Source organism: Nicotiana attenuata, unplaced genomic scaffold (genome assembly GCF_001879085.1).
Source record: "Nicotiana attenuata strain UT unplaced genomic scaffold, NIATTr2, whole genome shotgun sequence".
Classification (NCBI taxonomy): domain Eukaryota; kingdom Viridiplantae; phylum Streptophyta; class Magnoliopsida; order Solanales; family Solanaceae; genus Nicotiana; species Nicotiana attenuata.
In genome coordinates, this window is record NW_017674642.1 from 38,965 (window position 1) to 63,561 (window position 24,597).

The 24,597-nt window shown below is 38.1% G+C and overlaps 2 protein-coding genes across 7 annotated transcripts; one reads left to right on the forward strand and one right to left on the reverse strand.

Annotated features, from left to right (window-relative positions):
- Positions 1-710: 710 nt before the first annotated feature.
- On the forward strand, positions 711-11,426 carry LOC109219052. 6 transcript variants are annotated; one of them, XM_019383457.1, is made up of 17 exons: positions 711-805; positions 903-1,018; positions 1,099-3,883; positions 3,960-4,787; positions 4,871-5,395; positions 5,607-5,669; positions 5,740-5,907; positions 6,006-6,071; positions 6,142-6,270; positions 6,466-6,537; positions 6,608-6,772; positions 6,899-7,090; positions 7,188-7,241; positions 7,353-9,338; positions 9,789-10,040; positions 10,262-10,822; positions 10,909-11,426. In XM_019383457.1, exons 2-17 carry the CDS (start codon positions 905-907, stop codon positions 11,193-11,195), a joined length of 8,247 nt encoding a protein of 2,748 aa, XP_019239002.1. In that variant the 5' UTR covers positions 711-805; positions 903-904; the 3' UTR covers positions 11,196-11,426. The 6 variants fall into 6 exon arrangements, with proteins under 6 accessions (XP_019239002.1, XP_019239004.1, XP_019239007.1 ...); XM_019383459.1 differs by having other exon boundaries at positions 7,356-9,338; XM_019383462.1 differs by having other exon boundaries at positions 6,917-7,090.
- A 5,435-nt stretch (positions 11,427-16,861) lies between these two features.
- On the reverse strand, positions 16,862-24,210 carry LOC109219051 (cellulose synthase A catalytic subunit 2 [UDP-forming]-like). The gene is made up of 13 exons (XM_019383456.1): positions 23,718-24,210; positions 22,706-23,119; positions 22,520-22,619; positions 22,250-22,433; positions 21,078-21,344; positions 20,641-20,986; positions 20,397-20,534; positions 20,173-20,298; positions 19,849-20,061; positions 19,437-19,713; positions 19,016-19,212; positions 18,590-18,940; positions 16,862-18,123 (listed from the first exon to the last, which is right to left on the reverse strand). The coding sequence occupies exons 1-13, from the start codon at positions 23,796-23,798 to the stop codon at positions 17,542-17,544; spliced, it is 3,276 nt and encodes a 1,091-aa protein (XP_019239001.1). The 5' UTR covers positions 23,799-24,210; the 3' UTR covers positions 16,862-17,541.
- Between the last annotated feature and the right edge of the window lie 387 nt (positions 24,211-24,597).

Here is a 24,597-nt window from a genome sequence, read left to right on the forward strand (position 1 = left end):
TTGGGGGAAAAAATATCCAAGATTTTGCCTTTCCAATTGGAAGGAGAGGGAGCATTAAATGAAAAGGTGTTGTTGAATGTTGATCTAGGAAAGGTAAGGGCATGGTAAATATCTTTGAGTTCGTTTCTGAATTTATTAAATTTTGTTTTTATTTTTACCTATTAAATGGGCGTTTGGACATAAGAATTGTAAAATTTAAAAAAAATAATTTTTTTTTTCAAGTGAAAAAGGTATTTGAAAATTAGAATTGTGCTATAATTTTGGGTTATTTTTGAAATTTTGTGAGTGATCTGAGTGAAAATTTTGAAAAACTATTTTTTGGAATTTTTCAAATTTTCTCTTTAGGATTTTATGGTCAAATATTGATTTTGAAAAAAAATGAAAAATTTTCGAAAAGAATCTTATGTCCAAACGGGCTCTTAAATTTGGTTTAAATACACAGCAACTTTGAAATAAATCTCAAACATAAAGCTTACTCTGCAAATCTGTTTGTATATTTCTCACTCACCAACCACTAGATTTGCTCCACGTATCCAATCGAAAAAAGTAAAAAAGAAAGCTCCTTATCCATTTTGACGCTCCAGAACTGACATCGCAAAAGTCCCTAACGCGCTTTTCTGCACGTGACCTCCTCATCCTCTAAACAAAAAGTCGTGTCGTATTGCCTTGAGAAGCGGGAAAGCCTAGTAAATTCAAATTTCAAATCCTTATCGTTTCCTTAAATTCTAACAGTACCCAAAATTCAAAAAATAAATAAGGAAAACTGAAAACCCATGTTCAATTCGTGACAATTTCTCAATCTCAGGTATGATTTTCCTTCCAATTTTCGCTCTTTTTTCTTTGAATTTCGCTGTTTCTGTTTCAATTTTTTGCCTTATTGTTGATTAATGAATAAATAGCAGAGATGGATTTTGATAATATGAAAAGGAAGGAACTACAAGCCCTATGCAAGAAACATGGAATTCCTGCAAATTTAACTAACTTGGAAATGGCCAACAAACTTTCTTCAATTTTTAAGGTAATGAGTAATTCTTTTTTGTTTTTTGAGTTTAAAAAGAAATTTTGAGTTGTTGGTTAAATTTGTGTGATTATGGGCAGGTAAATGATGAAAAGCCCTTAACTCAAGGGCGGTCATGTTTAAAGGTTTTCGATGAGACTGTGGATGATAGAGAGTCTGATGTTGTAGATAGGACACTAAAGAAAGTGAAGTTTAGTCCTGACGATGAAATTTTCGAGTTCACTAAATTGGTTGAAGTGAAAAGTAGAGGGAGGAGGAAGTCCATGTTGCACAATAACAGCTTGAGCGTTAGGAGCGATGGTGTAAAGATAGGCATCTTGGATAGTCCAGTTAGGGTTACGAGGTCGCGGGGTATGAATTCGGAAGATGGTGTTAGTGAGAAAAAGGGAAGGACAAGGCGTACAAAAGATAACATACTTTTAGTGAATGAGAGTGAGGATGAAGTTGGAATGAACAAGAGAAGATCTTTGAGGAACAAAGATGTAGTATCAGTACAAGAAAGAAGGGAGGAAAATGAGGGTGTGAATGAAGGTTTAAGGACGAGTAGAAGAGTAAAAGGTGAGATAAATGCTAACAAGAGTGCAGAAGAATTGGATAAAAGTACGAGTGAAAAAGAAATTGATAGGGCAGAGAAGAGGGACAAGAAAGTCACGTTTGCTAGTGATGATCAGATAATGGAGTGCATGAAAGCTGAAACGAAAGCCAAGGAGATGAAAAGAGGAGGGAGAAGGAAAAAGATTGCTCATACTCAGACCTCGCATGTCCCAAATGAGGTTGATGCTAAAGTAAGGGATGAGGTTTTGGAGAAGCCAGCAGAACGGATAACAAGGTCTCGGAACTTGAAATCAGTTGAGGATGATGTGAGTAACAAAAGGAACCAAACGAGGGGTAAGGAAGTTATTGAGAGAAATGTAAAACTGCTTTGTACAGAATTTGTCGAATCTTCAGTTGAAGCTGCCAAGAATGAAGTTAAAGTAACCACAAGAAGGTCTCAGCAGAATAATGTGGTGGAGGAGGCATCCCAAACGGCTTTGAAGAGGTCAAAAAGGCAAGCTACTAAGGCGGAGGGTGCAAGATTCACAGTTCAAGCTGCCAATGATGAAGTTAAAGCAACCACAAGAAGATCTCAGCAGAATAGGGTGGTGGAGGCGGCACCTCAAATGGCTTTGACGAGGTCAAAAAGGCTACCTAATAAGGTGGAGGGTGCAAGGTTGACTGATGATATTTCTAAAGATAAGATGGTTACTAGGGACAGGACTAGAAATCAGTCTAACTTGGTTGTAGAAGCTTCGACATCAGAAGTGGTTCCTCAACTTGATGAACAGGTTGAAGTTCCTCTTAGAAGAAGCGATAGGCGCAAATCTATTTTTCCTTTGGAGAAATTGAGAAGTGATGAGGCTGTGGCTGTAAAGGAGAAAAGAAACTTAAACGTTAATGATGACGAGATGGCGAATAAAGGTAAAAAAGGCGAACCCCCGAGGGCATTGAAGCGGTCAAAAAGGCTTGCTACACAAGTGGAAGATTCAGTATTGGCGAAAGATGATATTGCTGAAAATAAAGTGGTTGATAGAGGCATGACAGCAAGAAACCAATCTAACTTGAAAAGAAACGTTTCTTCAGTGGAGACTCGGTGTAAAACGGACAGGCCAACTGAGTCTCAAGGGACTGTTGAAGTGGGTATCACACTTGAAGAACCGGGAGAAGCTCCTGTCAAAAGAAGTAATCGGCGCAAATCTGTTGTTCCTTCTTTGGAGAAATTAAGAACTGATGAAGTTGCAGCCGCAAAGGAAAAAAGAAATTTAGATGCTAATGATGACAAGGTAAGGGGTAAAAGTACAAAAGAAGAACCCCAGAAGGCATTGAAGAGATCAAAAGGGCTTGCTCAACAAGTCGAAGATTCTGTACCGGCTAAAAATGATATTGCTGAAAATAAAGTAGAAGAGAGGAGACGCTCTGGAAGGAATGCTGCTAAAGCCAATGTAGACACCAAGATATTGGACGGTTCAGTGCCAGAAGAAATTGCAGTGGTAAAAGAAGAGGGGAGACGTTCTGAAAGGAGTGCTGCTAAAGCCAGTGTAGTCACCAAGATATTTGACAGTTCAGTGCAAGAAGAAGTCGCAGTGGTAAAAGAAGAGAGGAGACATTCTGAAAGGAGTGCTGCTAAAGACAGTGTAGTCACCAAGATATCTGACAGTTCAGTGAAAGAAGAAATTGCTGCGGTAAAAGAAGAGCGACGGCGTTCTGAAAGGAGTGCTGCTAAAGCCAATGTAGTCACCGAGACATTGGATAGTTCAGCGCAAGAAGAAATTCTTGTTATGAAAGAAGAGAGGAGACCTTCTGGAAGGAGTGCTGCTAGTCTCACTCTTATAGCAGTTTCAGATGAAAAGAAGGGAAGTGACTGCACCGCTGTTCCAGAAAAAAGTTCTACCAAGAACAAGTTCGCCCTGCAAGATTTAGATGCTCTGAAACAGTCCACAAGTAGAACAAAAATAAATGTGGAGGCGCCAGCAGTTGTTGAAAAGACTAGTACAGCTGGAAAGAAGCAGCAGATATCAAATGTGGAAGTAGAAGATCCTACATCTGAGGATATGGAAGTAGTGAGAGAGTCAGACAGTAAAGACTGTGATATCTCAGGGTCAGAAGGTGCTACGAGCTTCTTAAAATCAGGACTGAATGAGCTTGAAGCTGTTAAAAATGATGTTAATATAGTTCTCGCTGGAACCAAGGCTGAAGCAGTTGCTGACTCTAGCACACTAGCTGAAACTTTGAAGAAGAAAGGACTACTTGTAGATGCAAATGCTTCTCCGTCTGAAAATAACTCCACATTTAAATGCCCTCCATTCAGTGATCCATTCAGCTCCAAAGGTAGTGTATCTGATCATTAGTTAATATTATGCATTTTCTTGTGAAGAATGCTAATTCATTCTTTTGTATTTTGCAGCTAGACCCGACGAGAACGCAGTTGAGCAACTTTTGCAGTCTGACCATGAAGCGCCTGCAAGCAAAGGCCTATGTCCTAGTTCTGTTTTGGCTGATGATGCAATTCCAAATGACATAACTTCTGACAAACAGGAGCACGGTGCAATTGCAGCAGATGATGCAGAAGAATCTGATACTGAATTATCTAATGAAGTTATTGATAACTCTTCACTATGCCATAGTGATAACATGGAAGAGAACCTTGAGTCTGGCCTTAAAGAACAATCAGAGACTGGATGTATTGTTGATGAAGGAGTAACTTATGGTGAACAGGAGCCTGCAAGCAATTTGGCTGATGATGCAGTTCCAAATGACTTAACTCTTGACAAAAAGGAGCATGGTGCAATTGCAGCGGATAATGCAGATGAATTTGACACGGGTTTATCTAATGAAGTTCTTGATAACTATTCACTAAACCAGAGTGATAATATGGAGGGCAACCTGGAGTCTTGTTTCGAAAAACAGTCAGAGACCGGATTTATTGTTACTGAAGGAGTAACTTCTGGTGAACAGGAGCTAACTGTAACGGACTATGCCAGAGAGTTTGATGTGGGGTTGTCTAGTAATGTCTCATTGGACAGTGTAGGTGCTTTCAATCTGAGCAATGAGATGGAAGCTAAAAATTCTGAATCTGGTCCTCCCATGGAAAAAGCAGCAGCTGGATTTATTGCTAAATGTGATGGAGATGTACCTACCTTCACAACTCAAGGTGAATTGCATGCAGAAGGATTTGCAAACTTGGAGGAGACTACTAAGGACTTCTCGCCAATATCTCAACCTGATAATGATGGTATGCTTTGTTAATGTTTGGTTATGAATGTTTCTACCTTTTTTTTGCATTTCACTAGCCGTTGACTCAACGTTTGAATGTAGCAGCAGGCCTTTCTAATGCCTTCAGTTTTGAGAAATCTTGTGATCATGGAAAACAGTCAACATTCAGGCCCACAAACAGTCTTGATTGTAGTATCCAAACTTCTTCGGAGCTAGCTAAATATAATGAAGGTGAGTACTTGGATGATCAGGAAAACGAACCTGATGAGGGTGTGAGATCCATAGAGTTCGAGGCTGCTGAAGGACAAGAAGAGATAATAGATGATGAGCAGCTCAGAAACAGCAATGACAATGAAGACGGGTACTTGGAAGATCAGGAAAATGGACCTGATGAGGGTGTGAGATCCATAGAGTTCGAGGCTACTGAAGGACAAGAGGAGATTATAGATGACGGGCAGCTCAGAAACAACAGTGATAATGAAGACGGGTACTTGGAAGATCAGTATAATGAACCTGATCAAGGTATGCAGCAGCTTGGACACAGCAATGACAGTGAAGGCTCAGTTGAGGCGGCTGCTTCCGAGAAAACCGTCTCAAGTCCCATAAAAGCAGTTCTAGATTTTCAAGGTAAGTAGTATTTTTTCATCTCTTACTGATCATAGGAATTTCATACGTATTACATTGTGATGCTCTGTTGAAACATAGTAGTATTTTCCGTCTAAGCAAGAGCGACTGTTATGCTCTTCATAATGATTAAACTTTGCAGTTAAGTAACCGAATCTTTCCTTTCCTTTTCTCCAGTTTGCTTTTGAACTATTGTCATTGACATCTCGTTTAGTTGCAGAACCTGCTGTTTTTGGTGATGACATCGCATTAGAGGACAGTGATGAAGAGAAGCGAGGTAGTTATGAGGTTTACTTACCTCCTTGTTCTCTTTAATTTGCTCATTTCTCTACCTTTTGTTGCAACAGGTGAAGAACTTAAAGTTTTGTTTGCCACTCCTTGTGATGTTTCACATTCTAAAGAAGAATCAAAAGCTTCTTTGGAAGGTGATTCAAGGTTGAAAGAAAATAAAGTTACTTTGGATAAAGAGGTCAAAAATAGAGAAATTGATGAGAATCTCAACAGAAGGGGGCAAGGTTAGCTTCAAAATGCTTCTTTTTACATGTTTAATTTGTGTCATTTATTGCTGTAATTCACTTTTAATTCCCACATTTTGCTATGTGATTTTATGCAGCTTCTTCTACCACTGATAACTTAAGTCTTCAAAGTTCTGTCCGTGATTGTGATGAACATGGCCAAGGTTAGTCCTGGACTTCTTCTTCCCTAAAGACTATATGTTACTTACAGCTTGATTTTACTATATGTTACAGGAGAAATTTTGAAAAGTTTGTTTGCCACACCATTTGGTGGTAGAAGCAGCAAGGTAGAAATAGCAACTTCTATCGAGTTGAATGAGACAAGCAGTCAATACAAGCACAGTTGCCTCGCAAATGAGAACAGTTAGTTTTTCTTCCTTAATATGATTTCCTAGCCATTTTATTGCTTGATTTATGTTCTTTTATGAAGCCCTATTTCGAAATTTAGGTTGTTGATTAACAAGCCAGTTAATGTCATTGCCAATTTGCCTTTAGTTCTTTTTAAATCATCATTCACCATATTCATTAATCACTTTGTAAGTATCTTTTGACATGCAGCTTTTCCCTCTGCTGGCAATGGCTTGACACAACCTGTAACTCCTTTAAAGGACACATCTAAAGACGAAGAAGGTATTTCTAAACTCGTTTCCTGCTTCTGTAAAATTTCATAAAGCATGTGTAACTCATTAACTTGATGCAGCCGGAGAAGAGCTAAAAAGTTTGTTTGCTACACCTTTAATTGTTTCACGATCTATTGGAGGCGAACCTTACCATTTTCAAAGTCAATTGAGTGGAGAAGGACTTGACTCCAGTGGAAAAAGAAATCCGAGTGAACCTGTCGGTGGATTGATCGAGGACGAGCAAGGTTGGTTCTGAAATCCCTTTCTTTCGATATGATCTTTTGGAAAACCAGTTTCTGTTTGCCCTCTGGATTTTCTCAGTTCTTCACTTTCTTTTTTGTTCTTCTCTTTGTTTTCTAACATTTGCTTAGAGATGTCCATTGTAACAGGGGAACACCTAAAGAATCTATCTGCCTCACCAATCTCTGTGAAAAGCACTAATGAAGAGACTACTTCTACCAAAGGAAAGTATAGTCAGAGTCATGAAATGGAGACTTTTAGTTGCGGTGGATTAGAAAGAAATGTTGGTGAATGTGAAGATGGACCTGCTGGAGTCGACCAAGGTAGTAAATTATCCCCCATTAACCATAATGTATTTAATTGCAGTTTGTGTTTGTGTAAGCTTCCTGTAGTAACACCGAAGACTTATTTTTCTTATAGCTCCAGAAACCTCACATATTGCTTCTTTCAACTATGGTGATGAAAGTGAACAAGGTTAGTTCCGAAGTACTATCTCTTACTGTGGACAGTAAATATAACTCTCCTCCTATCATCTTCTATTAGCTGCTTGATTGTGCATTAATAGCTTGAATTCCTGATGCACAGAAGATCAACTGAAAATGCTGTTTGCTTCAACCATCAATACCCAGCCTCTGAATCAAATGGATGGATCATCAAGCAAGACAGAAGAGCTTTCTGCTCAAGGGCTCTCCCATAACACAGGTTTAGCAGTTGCAAATCCAAGTGCTGTGGATCTGTCAGTGTCTGACAGCATAGATTCTAAACAATCAGAAAACAATATTACAGTTGAGAAAATCAAAGAAACTCCTGAGTGCATTAAAGGATCCAGTTCTCTTGAAGAAGAGAACAACGAAGGTCAGGGTAATATGCTGTCTGCAACATCAGCTAAAAGCATGACTCCATTACGGAAAGATGAGCTTTCTTCTCAAGAACCTAAGACAGAAGATGTTGCAATGTCGGGAGAAATGGTTAGAGACCAAGGGATGAATACAAGACCTGAGAGCAGGGTTCAGGAAATTGTTGACATAGAGGAACACGGAAATGATGAAATAGTGGCTGACAGGGATTTGTTGCTAAGAGATACCTCTAAATCTCTGGAAGAAGATGTCGATGTTGAAATTGCAAACCAAAGCACTTCTGCTGTTATTTCAGAGCCTACATTCGACGATGCTGATTTTTCTGAAGAGCAAATGCTGGAGATTAATAAGAGTAGTCCTGAGTCCAGCAAACCATCTGATGATGTCTACAATGAAGAGAATACTGAAGATCACTTGAAACTGCTGTTTGCTACACCAATCAAAGGAACAAGTCCGTCCAGATTGAGTGAAGCTTCTACTTGTCAATTGAAGACAACAATGATTACAATTGCTTCTGAAATGGTTGGTAAGGAGCCTAAGTGCAAAGGGTTTGAATTTTCTGGAGAGCCACTAACTGTGGAGATCATTGATGGAAGTTGTGAGAGTAGAAAAGGATCTTGCTTACTCAAGGAGAATGAAGAACAGTTCAAACGAGGGGCTTTGTTTGCTACACCATCAAAGAGTGCAAGTCCACTTCAATTGGAGGAAAGTTTTGGTTGCCTATGGGATACAACAGAATTAGCTCTCTCGACTAAAGGCATTGATAGCAAGGCTAGGAACAAAAGTCAAGGCTGTCCTTTGGGAACCATGGAAGCAAAAGAAAGTTGTGAACCTTCTAAAGACAGTGAAGCATTGGAGCACATTGAAAGTTCTCTTCAGGAGCCCGAAATTGAGGAAGCAGTGGCTGGCAAGGATTTGTTGCTAATAGATACCTCTGAATATCCGGAAGAGAATATTTATGTTGAAATTGCAAACAAAAACACTTCAGCTGTTATTTCAGAGCCTGCATGCGACGATCTTGAATTTTCTGAACAGCAAATGGTGCTGGAGACCCATAAGAGCAGTCCTGAGTCAATCAAACAGTCTGATGCTGTCAATGAAGAGAATAGTGAAGATCAGTTGAAACTGCTGTTTGCCACACCAAAAAAAGGAACAAATCCTTCCGGTCCCGAGTCCATCAAACTATATGATGCCATCAATGAAGAGAATAGTGATGATCACTTGAAACTGCTGTTTGCTACCCCAATCAAAGGAACAAGTCCTTCCAAATTGGATGAAGATTCTACTTGTCAATTGAAGACAGCAATGATTGCAACTGCCTCTGAAATGGTTGGTAAGGAGCCTAAGTGCAAAGGGTCTGAATTCTCCGGAGAGCCACTAACTGTAGAGATTATTGCTGGAGGTTCTAGTAGCACCAAAGGATCTTGCTTGTTCAAGGAGAATGAAGAACAATTTAAAGGAGGGCCTCTGTTTGCTACACCATCAAAAGGTACAAGTCCACTGCAATTGGAGGAAAGTCCTTGCTGTGAGGAAGATATCTTTAAGGATATGGATGGTGGTAAGTTCCTTAGCTCTCAGGAACAAAGTTTTGCACAGTATGAAGGTCGTCAACTTCTTAATGAAATGATAGATGACACTGGTGAAGCTACACTCAATTGGTTTCAAACAAACGATGGCAGTGTTCTCAGAGAGACGGAGCTGGAGACGCAAAAAGGTAATCTTTTTATTCCTTTTCAACATTTTGAACCATGTGCACTAAAGGACACTCTTAATAACATCTGTATACGGTTTTTGCAAAGCTGCTCTGTGCAAAATTCATTTGCATTGTCTTTAAAATCTTCAACCACCTCCTATGGTAAATTAGTATGTTAAAAATAACAATACAAAATTAAATTTGCAGATTGGTAATAACATTAATTGCAAGTCTGATTATACTATAATGAATTCTCAATTGTCACAATGATAAATTTTGTAATGATTAAAATAAAGTGCAGTGGAAGAACAAGAAACTAATTTATCAGATGCATGAAACTTTTTAAATTAATTTTTTTGGAACACGGTATAGAGGGAATATAGTATTTACTCTTACACCTTACTCATTTTCTATTTTGCATAATCCCTGAATAGATGCATAATACTAACATTTATACTGCCAATGCTGTAGAAAATGATTCTGTCCCTCAGTTCGAGCCCTTGCATGAGAAAGGCGAAGTTACAGAAGATGATGCTCTTGCTGAGGGCCAGGCGCACGATCGTCAAATGACATCTCAGGAATCTCCAGAAGACGAAGCAGCAAAAGGTGGTTCTGTTAGTGATGCAGTTTGCCAACAACCAAACATGCTTCTAAGTGACACTGAAACTGAGAACATAACTCAGGAGAGCTTAAGGAAGACTGATGGCACTTCTATTAGTGCTGGTGAGTTCATTAAGTCTGTATGAGCTACAAAGAAAGAAAAAAAAACTTTCCTCTTTGCATGAAATTTGTATATACAGGCCATCCATTTTCCTCGTCTTACAGCCAAAGAGGCAATTATATGAAGATTTTGTGATTTTTTACTTTCAAATATCTTGAATTTTTTGCTCTATTAATATTTTTCTCTCCAATATTAGAACTGCTTATATCTTTATGAATTTCAGAGAGTGGAATTCTTGATTTTGATGCTGAATCCACTACATTAAGAAGTCAGGAAAAGGTTATCATCACTTTAGAGGAGACTAGGGGAGATGAAGAACAAAACCTAGAAGTGAGAAATACCAGTAATGCTTTCCAATACAACATTCCGAATAATGATGAAGATGCAAAAGAAATCTCAATAGTTTGGCCTGCTGATAAGCAGTTCCACTTTCCAGAACATAATGTGATAGAAAATGTTGCAAGCACCAGGGAGTTTACTGCTTCAACAATTGAAAGTCAATATGTTTTTAAGGAAGTTGATCTTGCTGTTCAGAGGGACAGACTTACCGTTTTTGAATCAAATGAGAGCACGTCTATGAATGTTAAGGATTCAGTTCTCACCACACAAATGGACCTGCCTGGAATATTATGTGAAGAGGCTCAGAGTGAAAGTGATCAGGGGAAGTCCTGCGAGGCTAATCAACAGGACGAGTTTTCTTTTGATAAAAAGGAGCATGAAACAACAGAACCTGTGGTATCACCCTCTTATAAATCTCGTGCAAACATTAGCTTTATTGAGGAAGGTAAACTTTCATCCACCAAATTTGTATGTTCTATTTCGAACTTTTAACTTTGACTATACCAATTATGGATTTGTCATGTCATTTAGGCTTTGCTGGTGAAGATACCTTGATGTCTGAGAAAAAAAATTCCTTGGCTGAAAAGAAAGAACCATTTACCCCAGCAGGTGTAGCTAAAACATCTTTGGCGGAGCACTTGAATTCCACTGTTAAAAAGAAGAATGTCAGAACCATTCTGATACATGGAACCCCAAACAAACAATCCCAGAAAGCTGACATGAAAGAAAATGATCCAAATGTGAAGGGTAATATTGGCACTTTAACAGCATTAAGACCAGAAAAGAGGCGTGCTCTGCAAATCCTACCATGGAAATAGAAGAAACATTTCTGTAATTGTTTTCATTTTTCTTCTTCTTTCGTTGGTCTTTTAGTTGATGGCTAAGCATATATCTCATGGCCTATATTAATGTTACATGAGATAAAAACCAGCAACTTTAGTTTTTTGTTTTTGTATTTGTTTGTGCTTGAAGGTGGTGAGAACTAAACGATTGTAATTTTATCATGTCTATTATTTCATGGGTTTGATTTAAGTAACTAAGTTTCAACAGATCAAAGCATACTTTTTGGATTAGTTACATAATATACTACTGAATTATTCAAAATTAGAAACTGCAAGTACACAACAGCAAAAATAACTCATCATAACCTTTTGAAATGCTATGAAGCTAAGGTACCTTGTTTTACCTGCCAAGTATAAGGCTGTATGTTGTCCCGGGCCCGGGCCTAAATGGGCTAAACGGGCCGGGCTAAACGGGTCTGGGCTTAGCGGTCCCGGGCTTCGTGGGCTCAACGGGTAGGACCAGCCCGTGACAGGCCTAAGCCCATATGGTCCTGGGCTAAATGGGCCGGGCTCGTGGGCTTAGCGGGCCTAACGGGCTTTTTTTTATTTCCGGGCTTTTTTTTTTTAAATTTTTTTTATTTAGGGCAATTTCTTGTAAACCATATGTGTATGTATATATATAAATTGCTCTGATGCATGGCTATATAAATATATATGGTATATATAATATAGAAATCTAATTATTAAAGTGTTTGACGAAAATGTAAAATAACAAATCAATAGTAAAACTAAATTGGCATGCATAATAAATTAATAACAAAGTACAACATGAAGCATAAATACGTCTAATAATTTTAAAATAACACAAATTGTTGAAAAATCTTAAAGACGAATTTGCGGATAAATACCCTCAACACAATACTTTATATGCCTCCTTAAAATGCCTGTGGTACACCCTGAACGAAAATTTAAGACTCTTCCACAGTTCTTGCACTTTAATATTTGGCCTTCTTCATTTTCTTCAAGCACTTCATAGTATTGCGACACAAATAAGCGCACTCTTTCCGAACGAGGCATGATTTAACTTGAAAATTGAGATTGAGACTTGAAGTCTTGAAAATTGGAGATTGAGAGATTGAGAGAAATTTAGATTGAGAAATGAGTATTGAGTATTGAAATGAAGAAGAGGGAGGGGGGTACTTATAGTGTTAGAGAAGGTTAGTTTTGTTAAATTTTAAAAAAAAAAACGGCTATTTGTGCAATTAATATTGACCGTTGGTGGTCATTGGGGGTTGGGGCCCTCATTTTGAAAAATCTTGTTTTGTAGTATTATTATAGTACTACTTCTTCATGTAAATATAATATATATAGTTATACTAGTATAGTGTACTATATATTGTATGTTATGTATATATTCCCTTATATATTTTCTTGTAGTATATATTGTATGTTATGTATATATATTCCATTATATAATTTGTTGTAGTATATATTGTATGTTATGTATATATATTCCCTTATATATTTTCTTGTAGTATATATTGTATGTTATGTGTATATATTCCATTATATAATTTGTTGTAGTATATGTATGTTATGTATATATATTCCTTATGTTATTTTCTTGTAGTATATATTGTATGTTATGTATATATATTTCAATTGTTGTAGTATATATTGTATGTTATGTATATATATTATAGCTTATAAATAATTGCAAGTTAAAGACAAAAAAATATTGCGAAGAGATATTCAAGGCCAAGGGTATGTTTTATAATTTTTATTACCAAAAATGGCAATCTTTCTTAGTCTTTCTTCCCCCAATGGAATGAGCACAACAAGTACTAATACCACCATTAAAAGGAAAAAAACTAAAGAAGATATTGCCAAAGTACAAGTTACACCATAATCTACATTGTATCTCTAACAAATCTCATAAATCCTTCAAGCGTTCGGAGGAGGGTTCCGTTGGTGGTGGCGGAAAAGAAGCTTGTTCATCACCGCTTCCGGGCGAAGAGCATCCTCCGCAAGTTCCGGCTATCATTTCTTCATAAGCTTCGTTCTATCTCCGATTGTGATTCTGCAAGTCCAAAGTTTCTTCTTTCCGAGCGGATCCAATCTCTGAATAGTACTGATTTTTCCAAGCTCTCCCCCATAGACGCTCTATGATCACCTATTTGAAGTCTTGCTTGACTGAAAGCGCTCTCTGATGCAACTGTTGAAGCTTGAATAGATAAATATCCCGAGCCATCCTTGCAAGAATCGGAAAATGTTTTTCCCTTGTCTTCCACCATTCCAAAAATCAAAGGTTGCCGTCTGGATTCTCCTTTTCAAGTCCCTGCGACAAATAAACTTGAAGCTCATTTAGATGTGAAGTCTCATCAAAATTATCACCTTGGAACCCCTAAACTCCGTCCAAGATTTAAGTGCTTGTAGGCCCGCAGCTCTTTTAGATGATTGTGAACAGGCGAAGTAGGGGTTGGAACATTTGGCCTAGCATGATCTAACGCAAGTTGGTAAGCATTATAAATTGTTTGCGCATTTATTTTAATTGAGGCTTTTGCCTCTGCAAGTGTAGAAAATTCCTCAACTGAAAGATCTAAAGCCTTATAAATATTTTGTACCAAAAGTGAGGACCTCCTAATTTCATTGTAGGATTTAACAATGCAGCAACACCATAAATAGGGGGGATAGGGAAAAAATATTTTTTAAATTTTTCTTTCATTGCATTTATAGCAAGTTGATAAATTTCCCACCCTCCGAAAATTCAACAACAAATCACATAGTGCTGCAATATAAACTAAACAATTTGAAATAGTAGGATAATATTGTCCAGAAATGCATTTGTAGCAATTTGAAAATGTTCTAAAAAATCTATAAGAATTTTGACATTCGTCCAATCTTGATTTTGTAAGGATTTCATCATCATCCTCACCATCAACACGAGCATTAAACGTTGCATTAATTGGGTTTCTATATTCATATGCAACTACTAAACTTTCGTACATATAATTCCATCTAGTGGACAAGGTTTAGGAACCTTTCTTTCTCTAAGGCGAAATTCATCACATTTTTTAAAATACTCTCTAAGTCTACTTCTACGGTTTGAATAAAAAAGCCAATTAAGAGCCATTCTAACCTTTTCAATTTCTAAATTTAAAATTCTCATACCATCACCGACGATTAAATGGTAAATGTGACAAATACATCTCACATGGAAACAATTACTAAATGCAGGATTAGTGTTGTTGTAAGTATGCCTATAGCACTAGTGTTACTAGAAGCATTATCCATAGAAATTGCCATTATTTTATCTCTAATGCAAAAATATCTACAAATATCTGCAACGGTGTTAGCAATAAACTTATCTGTGTGACGTGAATTAATTATTTCTATACGCAATAATGCGTTTTTGCATTATCCACCCTCGTCTATCCAATGACTTGTAACAGTTAGATAATCACAGTCATTATTACTTCTACCAATATCAGTAGTAATAGAAATCCGATTAGTTATATGAGTAAATAAATACCGCAATATTTTTCATATTCATGTTTATATTTATAAATATCGCTCTTAACTGTTGCGCGAGGCCAAACCTTTATAAGTAGGATTAAAAACTTTTCTAATATAATGCACAAATTAGGGTTAGAAGGAAAAGTATATGGTAAGCACATAACAGTAACCATCTTTGCTAATTCTTCGCGATCTTTATTAGGATCGTAATATAAAATACTACCGGTCACAGTGTTAATTCCTGGTTGAACTAGATTTGAACCTGTACTAGGGTTAACCGCAGTATCTACACTTGTCCCCTCTTGCTGCGCTTTCATTTGTAAATATTTAACTTTATCTCTAGGGTGTGTTTGTATGTGCCTAGCCAAACTACCCGTACCGCTACGGTCTCCAGTATATTTATGCGCCAGCAATTTCCCACAAGTTTTACACTTAGCCTTATTTTGTTCTCTTACTTGAGTAAAAAAATTCCAAACTATTGATGTTTCTAGGCGTTTAGAAGGTTGTCTATTAAAAGTAGGGGTTTCTACAGGTGGGTCGGGCGGGGCATCAGTTGGGTTATTAACAGGACTAGTAGGTGAATCATCTAAATCCGGTTGGGTTTCATCTACATCCTCATTTTCCTCATCATTTTCTAAGATAGTTTGATTAGGATAAAGAGCATTCATAACTTCTTCATTTAATTGTTCACCTTGTGCAACATTATGGCAAAATTCACTATCGGAAAATTGAAAACAAGGGTTATCACTATCAAGAATAATAGGAGCAGCAGGACGGGTAACAGGTCTGGGTCGGGGAGCCAGGGGAAGGGTAGTAGGTTGGAGACTACTTTCACCAATTTTAGCTTTTCCCTTACCACCAAACATTTTTTTCAAAGAAAATGCCATATTAATTACAATTATGCAAACTAAACACACAAAAATATATTCTTAAAACTTAAGAGTTGGAACGAGTTTACCGAATTGCCGAACAACTTCTTGAAAAGTGAAGATCGTGAAGACTTGAAGACTTGAATACTTCAATTCACCAACTTCACAATTTTTCACGAAATTGCAATAATAAAATAAGCAATTATAGAAGAGAAATTAGATATAGATTGAGAGAGATTGAGATAGATTGATGAATTGGTGAGTAAAAATGAAAGAATGAGGGGGTATTTATAGTTGAGAATTGGGGAAAAGTGTAATTATATAAAGTTTGGGGTTAAAATAAAGTTTGGGGGCCAAATGGCTATTTTTTAAAGTTCCAAACGGTTGAAAATTAAAGGCCAACGGCTAGATTTTAAAATCTGACCGTTGGCTATTTTTTAAAATAAAATTTTTTTTTTTTTTAAAAAATAGCCGTTGGAGCCCGTTAGGACCGTTAGGCCCGGTTGAACCGGCCCAGGACCGCCTGCCGGTCCCGGGCTTAGCGGTCCCGGTCTCGTGGGCCTCGTGTACGAGACCGGCCCGTCACGGGCTTCCTACCCATTCAGGGACCGGCCCACCAGGACCGGCCCGCCGGGACCGTTTAGCCCGTTAGGACCGCGGGCCCGATCCGGGCCCGGTCCCAGACCGGCCCACCAAACAGCCTTAGCCAAGTAGTTGTTTCGTCTCAAACCACCTGTGAGCTTCACTTTTTTTTTTCAATTATAAAAATTATTCCATTATTTGACTTTTGATGCAAAAGATTTTGACGAAGCAAACTATTTCAATAATATCCAAAAATGAGGAAGTAGAAAAAATTTGGGAGAAATTTAAAAATAACCAGATTTAGAAGTGGTCATTCAAAAATAGTATTTCAAAAGTAATCGAAATTTAGCCACTTTTCATGTAAAGATAAATCTGAACGAAAACACTGTTCAAAATCCGGAAAAATACTCCAGTATAATATACCGGTCCAGCATAATGTACTGGAGATTGGAGCCGGTGCGGCAATCCCCAGTATATTATACTGGAACTTTCACGTGTTGGAGCTCCAACTTAATATGCTGGAAGTTCATACACATGTGCACCGATCTCCAGTATATTATGTTGGAACTTTACGTGTTACAGCAAAATGCTGGCTATTTTTGAATGACCAGTCCGAAAACTGGCTAGCCCGTGCTATTTTTACAAAAAAATTCTGTATACGCTATAAAAAATACATTTTTATAGATTTATAGCTTTGCGTCTAAAAAGAGAGAATAATGTCCAACAAGCTAATCGTAACCCAATTAAAATGTTCTGCAAATTTATAGCTTGAACATCGATAAATAACACTAATGCTACATGAACGAGTATGCAAATAATAGCATCTACAATAATACAACAAAATAGTCTTCCGGATTCCAATATCACTTTCTTGAAATGGCAACCATGGAATAAAGTTCTTAATTAGCATTTCTGCCTGACTTTCCTTGTTGAGAGGGGGATACCAGCATCCAAAAACTACATAAAAGTCTGAGATATGGAATTTCACTTACATGAAATCACAACAGTGGAATAAAAGTTCTTAATTACTGATGAAATTTCTGGCAACAATTTTTTACGTGTGAAGTCCCTTATTAATAAGGGGTTGTGGCTTACCACAACAAATTTTATGTTTCAGTTGGTATTACAAATATTGGAACTCCACCAGCACTCCAAGCCACAAATCCTAAAATGTATCAAAAGAATCAAGAAACACTTTGCAAAAACAAATATCAATGTGTCTGCTATTCTGCCCTTTATACACAATCATCAGAGCTCATTCTCTGCTTCTCCAACTCAAAAATCTTCATCGTCGATGACCAAATTGTCAGGAGATAAAGAAATTCTAGTTCCTTCTCTCCCTGAGTTTGAGCTCTATTTCATTTTCATACAACCTTTCTACACTGAAGCCACATAATGCTTCCTATTTCTTGTGCTTACTCGCAGTCCAACCCGCACACTTCTAAAACAAGTCCACCTCTTGCCGTGAATGGGTTGACTCGGACCCACAATAAGGAAAAGATAGATGCCAGAAGGATAGACCAGACAACAATGATGGTTGGAACTTTATTTTGTCTGCCCATCACACCTTTGAGGAAGGGATATAGATGAACAATGACCCATAAGGCGAAGAAAAGCCTACCGAATAGAGGACCCCAAGAATCATAACCGTTGTTGATTGCATCCGAAATTCCAACTATGACTCCAATGATGTTAATAATTAACAAAGTCATAGGAGGAATCAACAAAGATGTCCACTTGAACAGATAAAGCTCAGAAAACTCCCCGTCGTCTGCTGCTTTGGAAGTAACAGTGAAGCTAGTGCTGACACCAGCCAAAACTTTAAGAAGACCTTGGAAAAGAGCAAATAAGTGAGATGAGGCACCACCAATGACCCAGAACTGCTCGTTTCTCCACCAGTCATCAATAGTAACACCTCCCCATTGCATCTCAAGAACACTCGTGGCAGCAATCATTATGAAAAGTCCCATGAAAAGAATGCTAGCATAGTTGCTAATCTGCAAACCGCAATGAATTTTCAGCAAAAATATCATGCGATGAGTTGAATGCTGTGATGCATTTTTAGTTATGCCTAGAGATAAAAGATTCTGGAACTGAAAAATAGTATCAAACTTTCAAACTGGTGGCCTAATCACTAGTCCCGGACAAATATATAAAGACAAGAAATTGGAGCAGCTGTCTCCTATGTACAGCACAACCAAGATAACAGGCTTCCTGCTCTAAGATACTGGGGGGCGAGGGGAAAAATCAAATTAATAACCGCAGAAAGTAGCAGTTTCAGCTGTTGCCTAGAAGTTCACCTGTGTGAAATAGTACTTTAACTCAAATATTATTCTAAGGCAGTTTATATGAAAAGAGGGATATTTTGCCTACTGTCATTTCCAGAACTGAAGATAACAAAGTCCACGTAATATGAAGAGTTGAATAGAATATAAAATAAAGCTCAAAGCAAGAAATCCTTACCTCTGGAACAATAAATTTCCCAGTAAGCAAACAGACAGCTGGCAAAGCACAATATGCGATCAAAGGAAGAGAAGTCAATGGGTAGACCACTGAGTTTATGTAGGAAAAGCGCTCCAGCGGCTTCAGCCCACACCCATACCCATACCAAATGGGACAATGTTTACTCAAGAGAATTTCAACAGATCCCAAAGCCCACCGCAGAACCTGGTGAAGACGATCTGAAAGATTGATAGGAGCTGACCCCTTAAACGCAGGCCTTTTGGGCATGCAGTAGACAGATCTCCAACCGTGACAGTGCATCTTAAATCCGGTAAGGATATCTTCAGTAACAGATCCATAAATCCATCCAACCTGGCGGTGCACGACAAGTTAGACCAAATAAATGCAGAATGCATTCCAGAATAAAAATATCAGCATGTATTTTACCTCTCTACCCCATTCTGTTTTGTCTTCATAACCACAACTAATGACATGTATTGCTTCTTTCAGGAGAGATGCTGATGTTGCTCCTGGAGGAATGCCACCATCTTCTAGAAGTGTTGAAGCAACGAATACTGGTGATTGTCCAAATTTCTTCTCAAGTTTTATCTGAGGCATGAGGGTTGCTTTTTCACTATCAATTCCTGCAGCAAAAAGCAAGTTAACGACAAATGAACGTACAAGAATCTGAAGTTTCACCATGAGTAAGGGAAGAAACATGCTCCAGAGATTTTAACTCAGATATAATCCAAGAAGAAGAAAGTTAAGACAGAGGAACTTCGAAATTAGAATGTTTGCTAACCAAATAGGCAAATTGAAAAGGATCCAAACTCATTAGTGGTGGCTTCTCAAAGTGTCCATTCCGTACCTTCAATTCCTTCCTCGATATTTTCAAGGGCGTGAATTTGTGGTGAAGCCTCTTTGGTTTTAGTCTTTTTTTTGTTATCCTTGGTTGTTTTCCCTTTCTTATGCTTCTTTCGAGAACTGAAACAACAGCAACACCATTTCGGCCAGCAGTTGCATGTTTTTCCTGGAGGTTTTGTCTTCTTTGGAGCATCATAACCATAAAGCGCTTGCCTCCTGAAGACACATCCAGTACCCACGTAAATTGGACCCTGGATCCCGTCAAGTCCTTTCATATTGATCTGTTAACGCAAATGGCATAAAATTAAATTAGCTTTCTGTCAGGCAGCTAATAGTGCATATCGTTTTACTTATGCACAAACATAAACACTGCAACATTGCATAACAAAACCCCCAGAAGAAAACTTCTTACGTACATCAAAGAAGACCACATTGCGGTTGGAGTATCTGTCATGCCTGTCAATACCATCAAACCTTTGCGGAAATTGTACGTAGCATATTTTCTTTCCTGAAGTGGGGTCCATCATAAAGCACATGGCTTCTCTCAGTGCCTTACTGTTATTTATATAGTGATCACAATCCACATTGAGCAAGTAAGGAGCATTTGATATGACCGCTGATACCCGCATCTAAAATCACATTTTAAAAACGGTCAAAAGCCTATCCAGTGCTTCTTTTTTTTTTTAATGAAAAAAAAAAAGAGGGAGGGGAGGCAGAAGAAGAAACAGAAAACGACTTACCAAAGCATTCATGGCACCAGCCTTCTTGTGGTGGTCAAATCCTGGACGCTTCTCACGAGAAACATAGATAAGTCGAGGCAGTATATTCCCTTCAATATCACGGACACCATCATTACCCAGGAAGACCTTTTCAATTTAATAAAATGAAAATAGGTTAGGTCACAATAGTACAATCTTAAAATATCTCCACTGAAGTTAGGCTATAAAAGAGGATAGATTCATACCTGAATCATTCCAGGATGATCCCTGACAAGATTTCCGGGCCAAGGCGTTCCATCTTGCATAGTCCAGCCATCTTCGGGAACCTTTTGTGCCGTGGCAACCAACCCATTTATCCGAACCTTGAATTCTTCATAGTCTCTCTGCACAAAAAGAATGGTAGCAAGTTGTCTGAGCAAAGAAATCTTTATAGTCATACCACACGGGTAAAATGATGATGAAGAACATAAAACTTGATAACTTGCACACCTTCATAGCACGACGTTCCCTCACAAATGATGGAAGTACTTTATTTTTCAGATAATCAACCTTCTGGGAGAAATACCACTCTGGGGCCCGAGGCTCTATGTTGAACTTCTTGCAGAATGGGACCCATTTCCTTGCAAACTCAGATGTTTCAGAGAGAGCCTCAAAAGTAAGCATGGCAGCACCATCGTCAGAGACATAGCACGAAACCTTGTCCACCGGATAATCCACAGCGAGAATGGAGAGAACGGTATTTGCAGTAATAAGCGGAGGTTCTTTCAGGGGATCCACCGTACTAACAAATATATCTATAGGGGCTAGCCCAGAAGGCTTCCCTTCTTTCTCATACCTGAGAAAAACATTAAACTAAAAGGTAAGGACATGACCAGAGAGGCATGTATGTGTACACACAGACACACACTATTATATTATGCATATACCTCAGAGATAGCCTGTCCAGGTATGTCTCTCGCACAATCGGAAACCATTTTGGGAACTGATCAAATATCCACGATACCGCAAACCATATTTCACATATGATAGAAATCAGCCACAATGCATATGCATCATTGACAGGATGCGTTATTCTATAGTGGAAAAAGAGCCCAACAACAGCAAGACGAACTAAAATGAGTAATCTGTATGGGCTTAGTCTGCTAGAGGAAATAGGCAGCTTTCTCGAAAGTGGTTGTCTGCCTTCATCCATCCTGCAAACAGAGATAAAATAAGAAAGATAAATCTTACTGATACAAAGAATGTTCAAATAAAGCAGTGATTGGATTTTAGAAAGTAAGGTCCTCGCTGGAATAAACAGACATGCAACATGTTATACCCACAACAACAAAAGATAAGTGGCAAAAGAGATGGACTATGCTGTACAAAAGTGCTTCAATTCTTGTGGCTAATCTGCAACATTTATCCCCTATGTTTCATTTCTTTTTTTATGCAAGTACAACTTACATCTGCTAAATTTTTTGTTAAGAAAAAATGGTAATTAATTTCATTGGGAAGTCTCTTTGTTATTAAGATTCTTTCAATAAGGAGAATAACTCCAAAGCCAATTAGAAAGTGCAGAGATTCTAGTTTGATCAATAAGCAAGTACATCCAAGTCACAAGCAAATCTACCCCAGGGTGCCAAAACTACGTCAATGCGGCAGCTGCAGCAAAAAGGTGGATGGACATCCATCCATGATTAAATTTTGTATCCCTTTTGATCAACAGCTCAGTGTGGTTACCATTTCCATTATTGAGATTTCCTTTTCACATACTTATTGAAACAGAGTGATAACTGAATTAGTTTTTCGAAAGGTGCAGTAACCTGCACGAGACTAAGTTGATGTCTGGTATGATCAAACTTCTTAAGGCAGTCTCAACTAAAAGGACCTCATAAAAAATCAAAACACAAGTGACCTGATCAACTTTTCACACCTCGTACTAAAGTAAGAAAACCGTAGTACTTGAGTATTTTCTTCAGCACATAGTTCCACACAATCAATAATATCTACAGCTTGCAACAACTGCAAGTCACCATCCCACAAATAAAATAAAGTGCAAGTCATATCACAGATCACTCATGAGGTTGGTTAAAAAAAATGGAACGCATACACCTACTTGGGCAAATCGGGATCATCCAGCTCATCTCCATCGTTACCACCACCTTTACCGCCTCCGTGCTTAACCACCTGTAATTTATCATTCTGTTTTTTCTTCCAGTCCTCCATTCTTTCCTTCCATGCAACAGTCCCATATCCATAAACTGCCAAATCTTTCTTAGGATCCATGGGCCGAGGAGGCACTGCAAAGTATCAAACACATTAGCCCCTCTAATACTGGAAAATTGGTCAAAGAATTAAAATTTAGCACAAACATGAATTAACTTACAAGACATGGAATCCGAATAAGGCACAGGATGAACTTTCTTTCCGCGACCCATAAATGGTGGGATGATAAGAGCATGCTTGTCAGCGGAAATTGTATCATCCTAAGCGAGAAATCCAAAAATTGCAACTTTTTAGCCAAAATTCAACAGAGTGAGAACAAAAAATATTGACAATCTTGAGGGATTACCTCTTGACCATAAGTAAGAAGAGGGATCTCTGAGTGAAGAGCAGCAGGATCTACTTCTGATGGGGTAGTAAGCCCAGAAGCATTATGATTGGTACCGCGGCCAAGACGAGAAGAGAGTGTAGCCTCAGACATATATCGAGGGTTACCATGGTAATCGAACTCATGGTCTAAGTCATCAAATTCATCATCTTCATCATCTCCATCAACTCTGGGGCTCCCTTTAATGCGCTTGAACCGAGTTTTGCATTGAGGGCAAGCTTGATTTCCTTCTCTCCTTTCATACTCATAGCATTGTCTGCAAACAGGGAATGCACATTCATTGCAAGCGATAAATGGCTCCCCGTCTACTGTAACTTCAATCTCATCTCCACAAATCTGGCAAATCTGCCCACTTAATTCTTTCACAGAAGTTACCTGTAATCAATAAACAATTAAGAAACATTAACACCTCTTCAGATCAAGAATTTCCATGCTTGGAATTCACAGAACCCCATTTGGAAAAATTCTAGAAAGAAACAATCTTGGACATGTAACAAACTTGCGCAAAAAGAATGCAAGTAATAAGCTTTAGCAGGCTCTGAAATCAAGAAGGGAGCTTAAAAGTGGTGGTCAAAAAGAGCCAATTTTGGCAAGTTAAATCTAGATATTGCACAATCAAAAGCAATGAATTAGGGATCTGCTGAAGTGAAGCACTAGAAGACAACACCCTCCCCCCAAAATCTGTGCAAACTTGTTTGAGTAAAATCTAAGAATCCAGCAAAACGGAAGAAAAAGTTGTGAACTTTATCCTCAAAAATCACAACTTTTTAGCACAGAAACAGGAAATGAGCAAATAGTAACTTACAGAAAGAGCAAAAATGTGGTCAATAACACCCCCCACCGACAAAAAAAAGTAGCAAGTTTGAATGCCAGTTTGACCTCAAATCTCCTTGAAATTACTCAGAATGGAGCTAAGAAGTGAAAAAGATGAATACAAGAAAAGGTTATAAGATATTGAAAAGGTAGCACTTACTCTTCCAACTTCATCAGCATTGATGACAACAAACTCATTCCTATTGTGTGAACCAGCAACTAGCCTCCCTTTAGTATCCATTACTTGAGCAACACAATCAAGAATGGAGGAGATAATATATATACCCTCTTAGGAGAGAACCCCCATTACACTACACATTCAAGAAAACCACAACCCTTTATGACTCTGCTTTTAAACACCCATTACAAGTAACAACAACCACTCTTCTCTCAATTACAATGAATGAAAATGATGTATAAACATATACATACAAACACATACCACTATATTATAGTAATGAAATAAAATTTAGTGGGTATGGAGGAATATTATTATAAGTGTGTGGAATATAAATAAATAAATAAAAAACAATAATTTGGTGATGTGAAGAAAAAGACTCTTTTGGGTTTGTAGAGTTTTTTTCTTTTTGGGGGGGATTCTTTTCTTGTTACTTTGACAGAAACCCCCAGCTATAGAAATAAATTAAAGTAATGGGGTTCACTCTCTTTACTTGGTCAGTAGTAATATTTATATGCTGAGCTGTGGGGTGGCGTGGATCAGAGAATGAATGAACAAGAAGCTAAGGGATCCACACAAAGACAAATTTTTAAAGAGAGAGTTTGGAAAGTTCAACGCTTAATGCACAAGGGACACTCAGATCTGTTGGATAGATCTTTGATTAAAATGATCAAACAGTGAAAACAAGAAATGGGGTATGTGGGGTCCAATCTTGGTGGTGGTGGTGGAAGTGGCCCCACCTAGGGAGGAGGGGCACGGTGGTTCTTGGTGGTGGGGTGGAGGGTATATTGGTAAATTCAATGGTTAATGAGTCATTAGTTGTAGTAGTAGTTATTGTTGATGGTATGAAAGTTAAGTGATG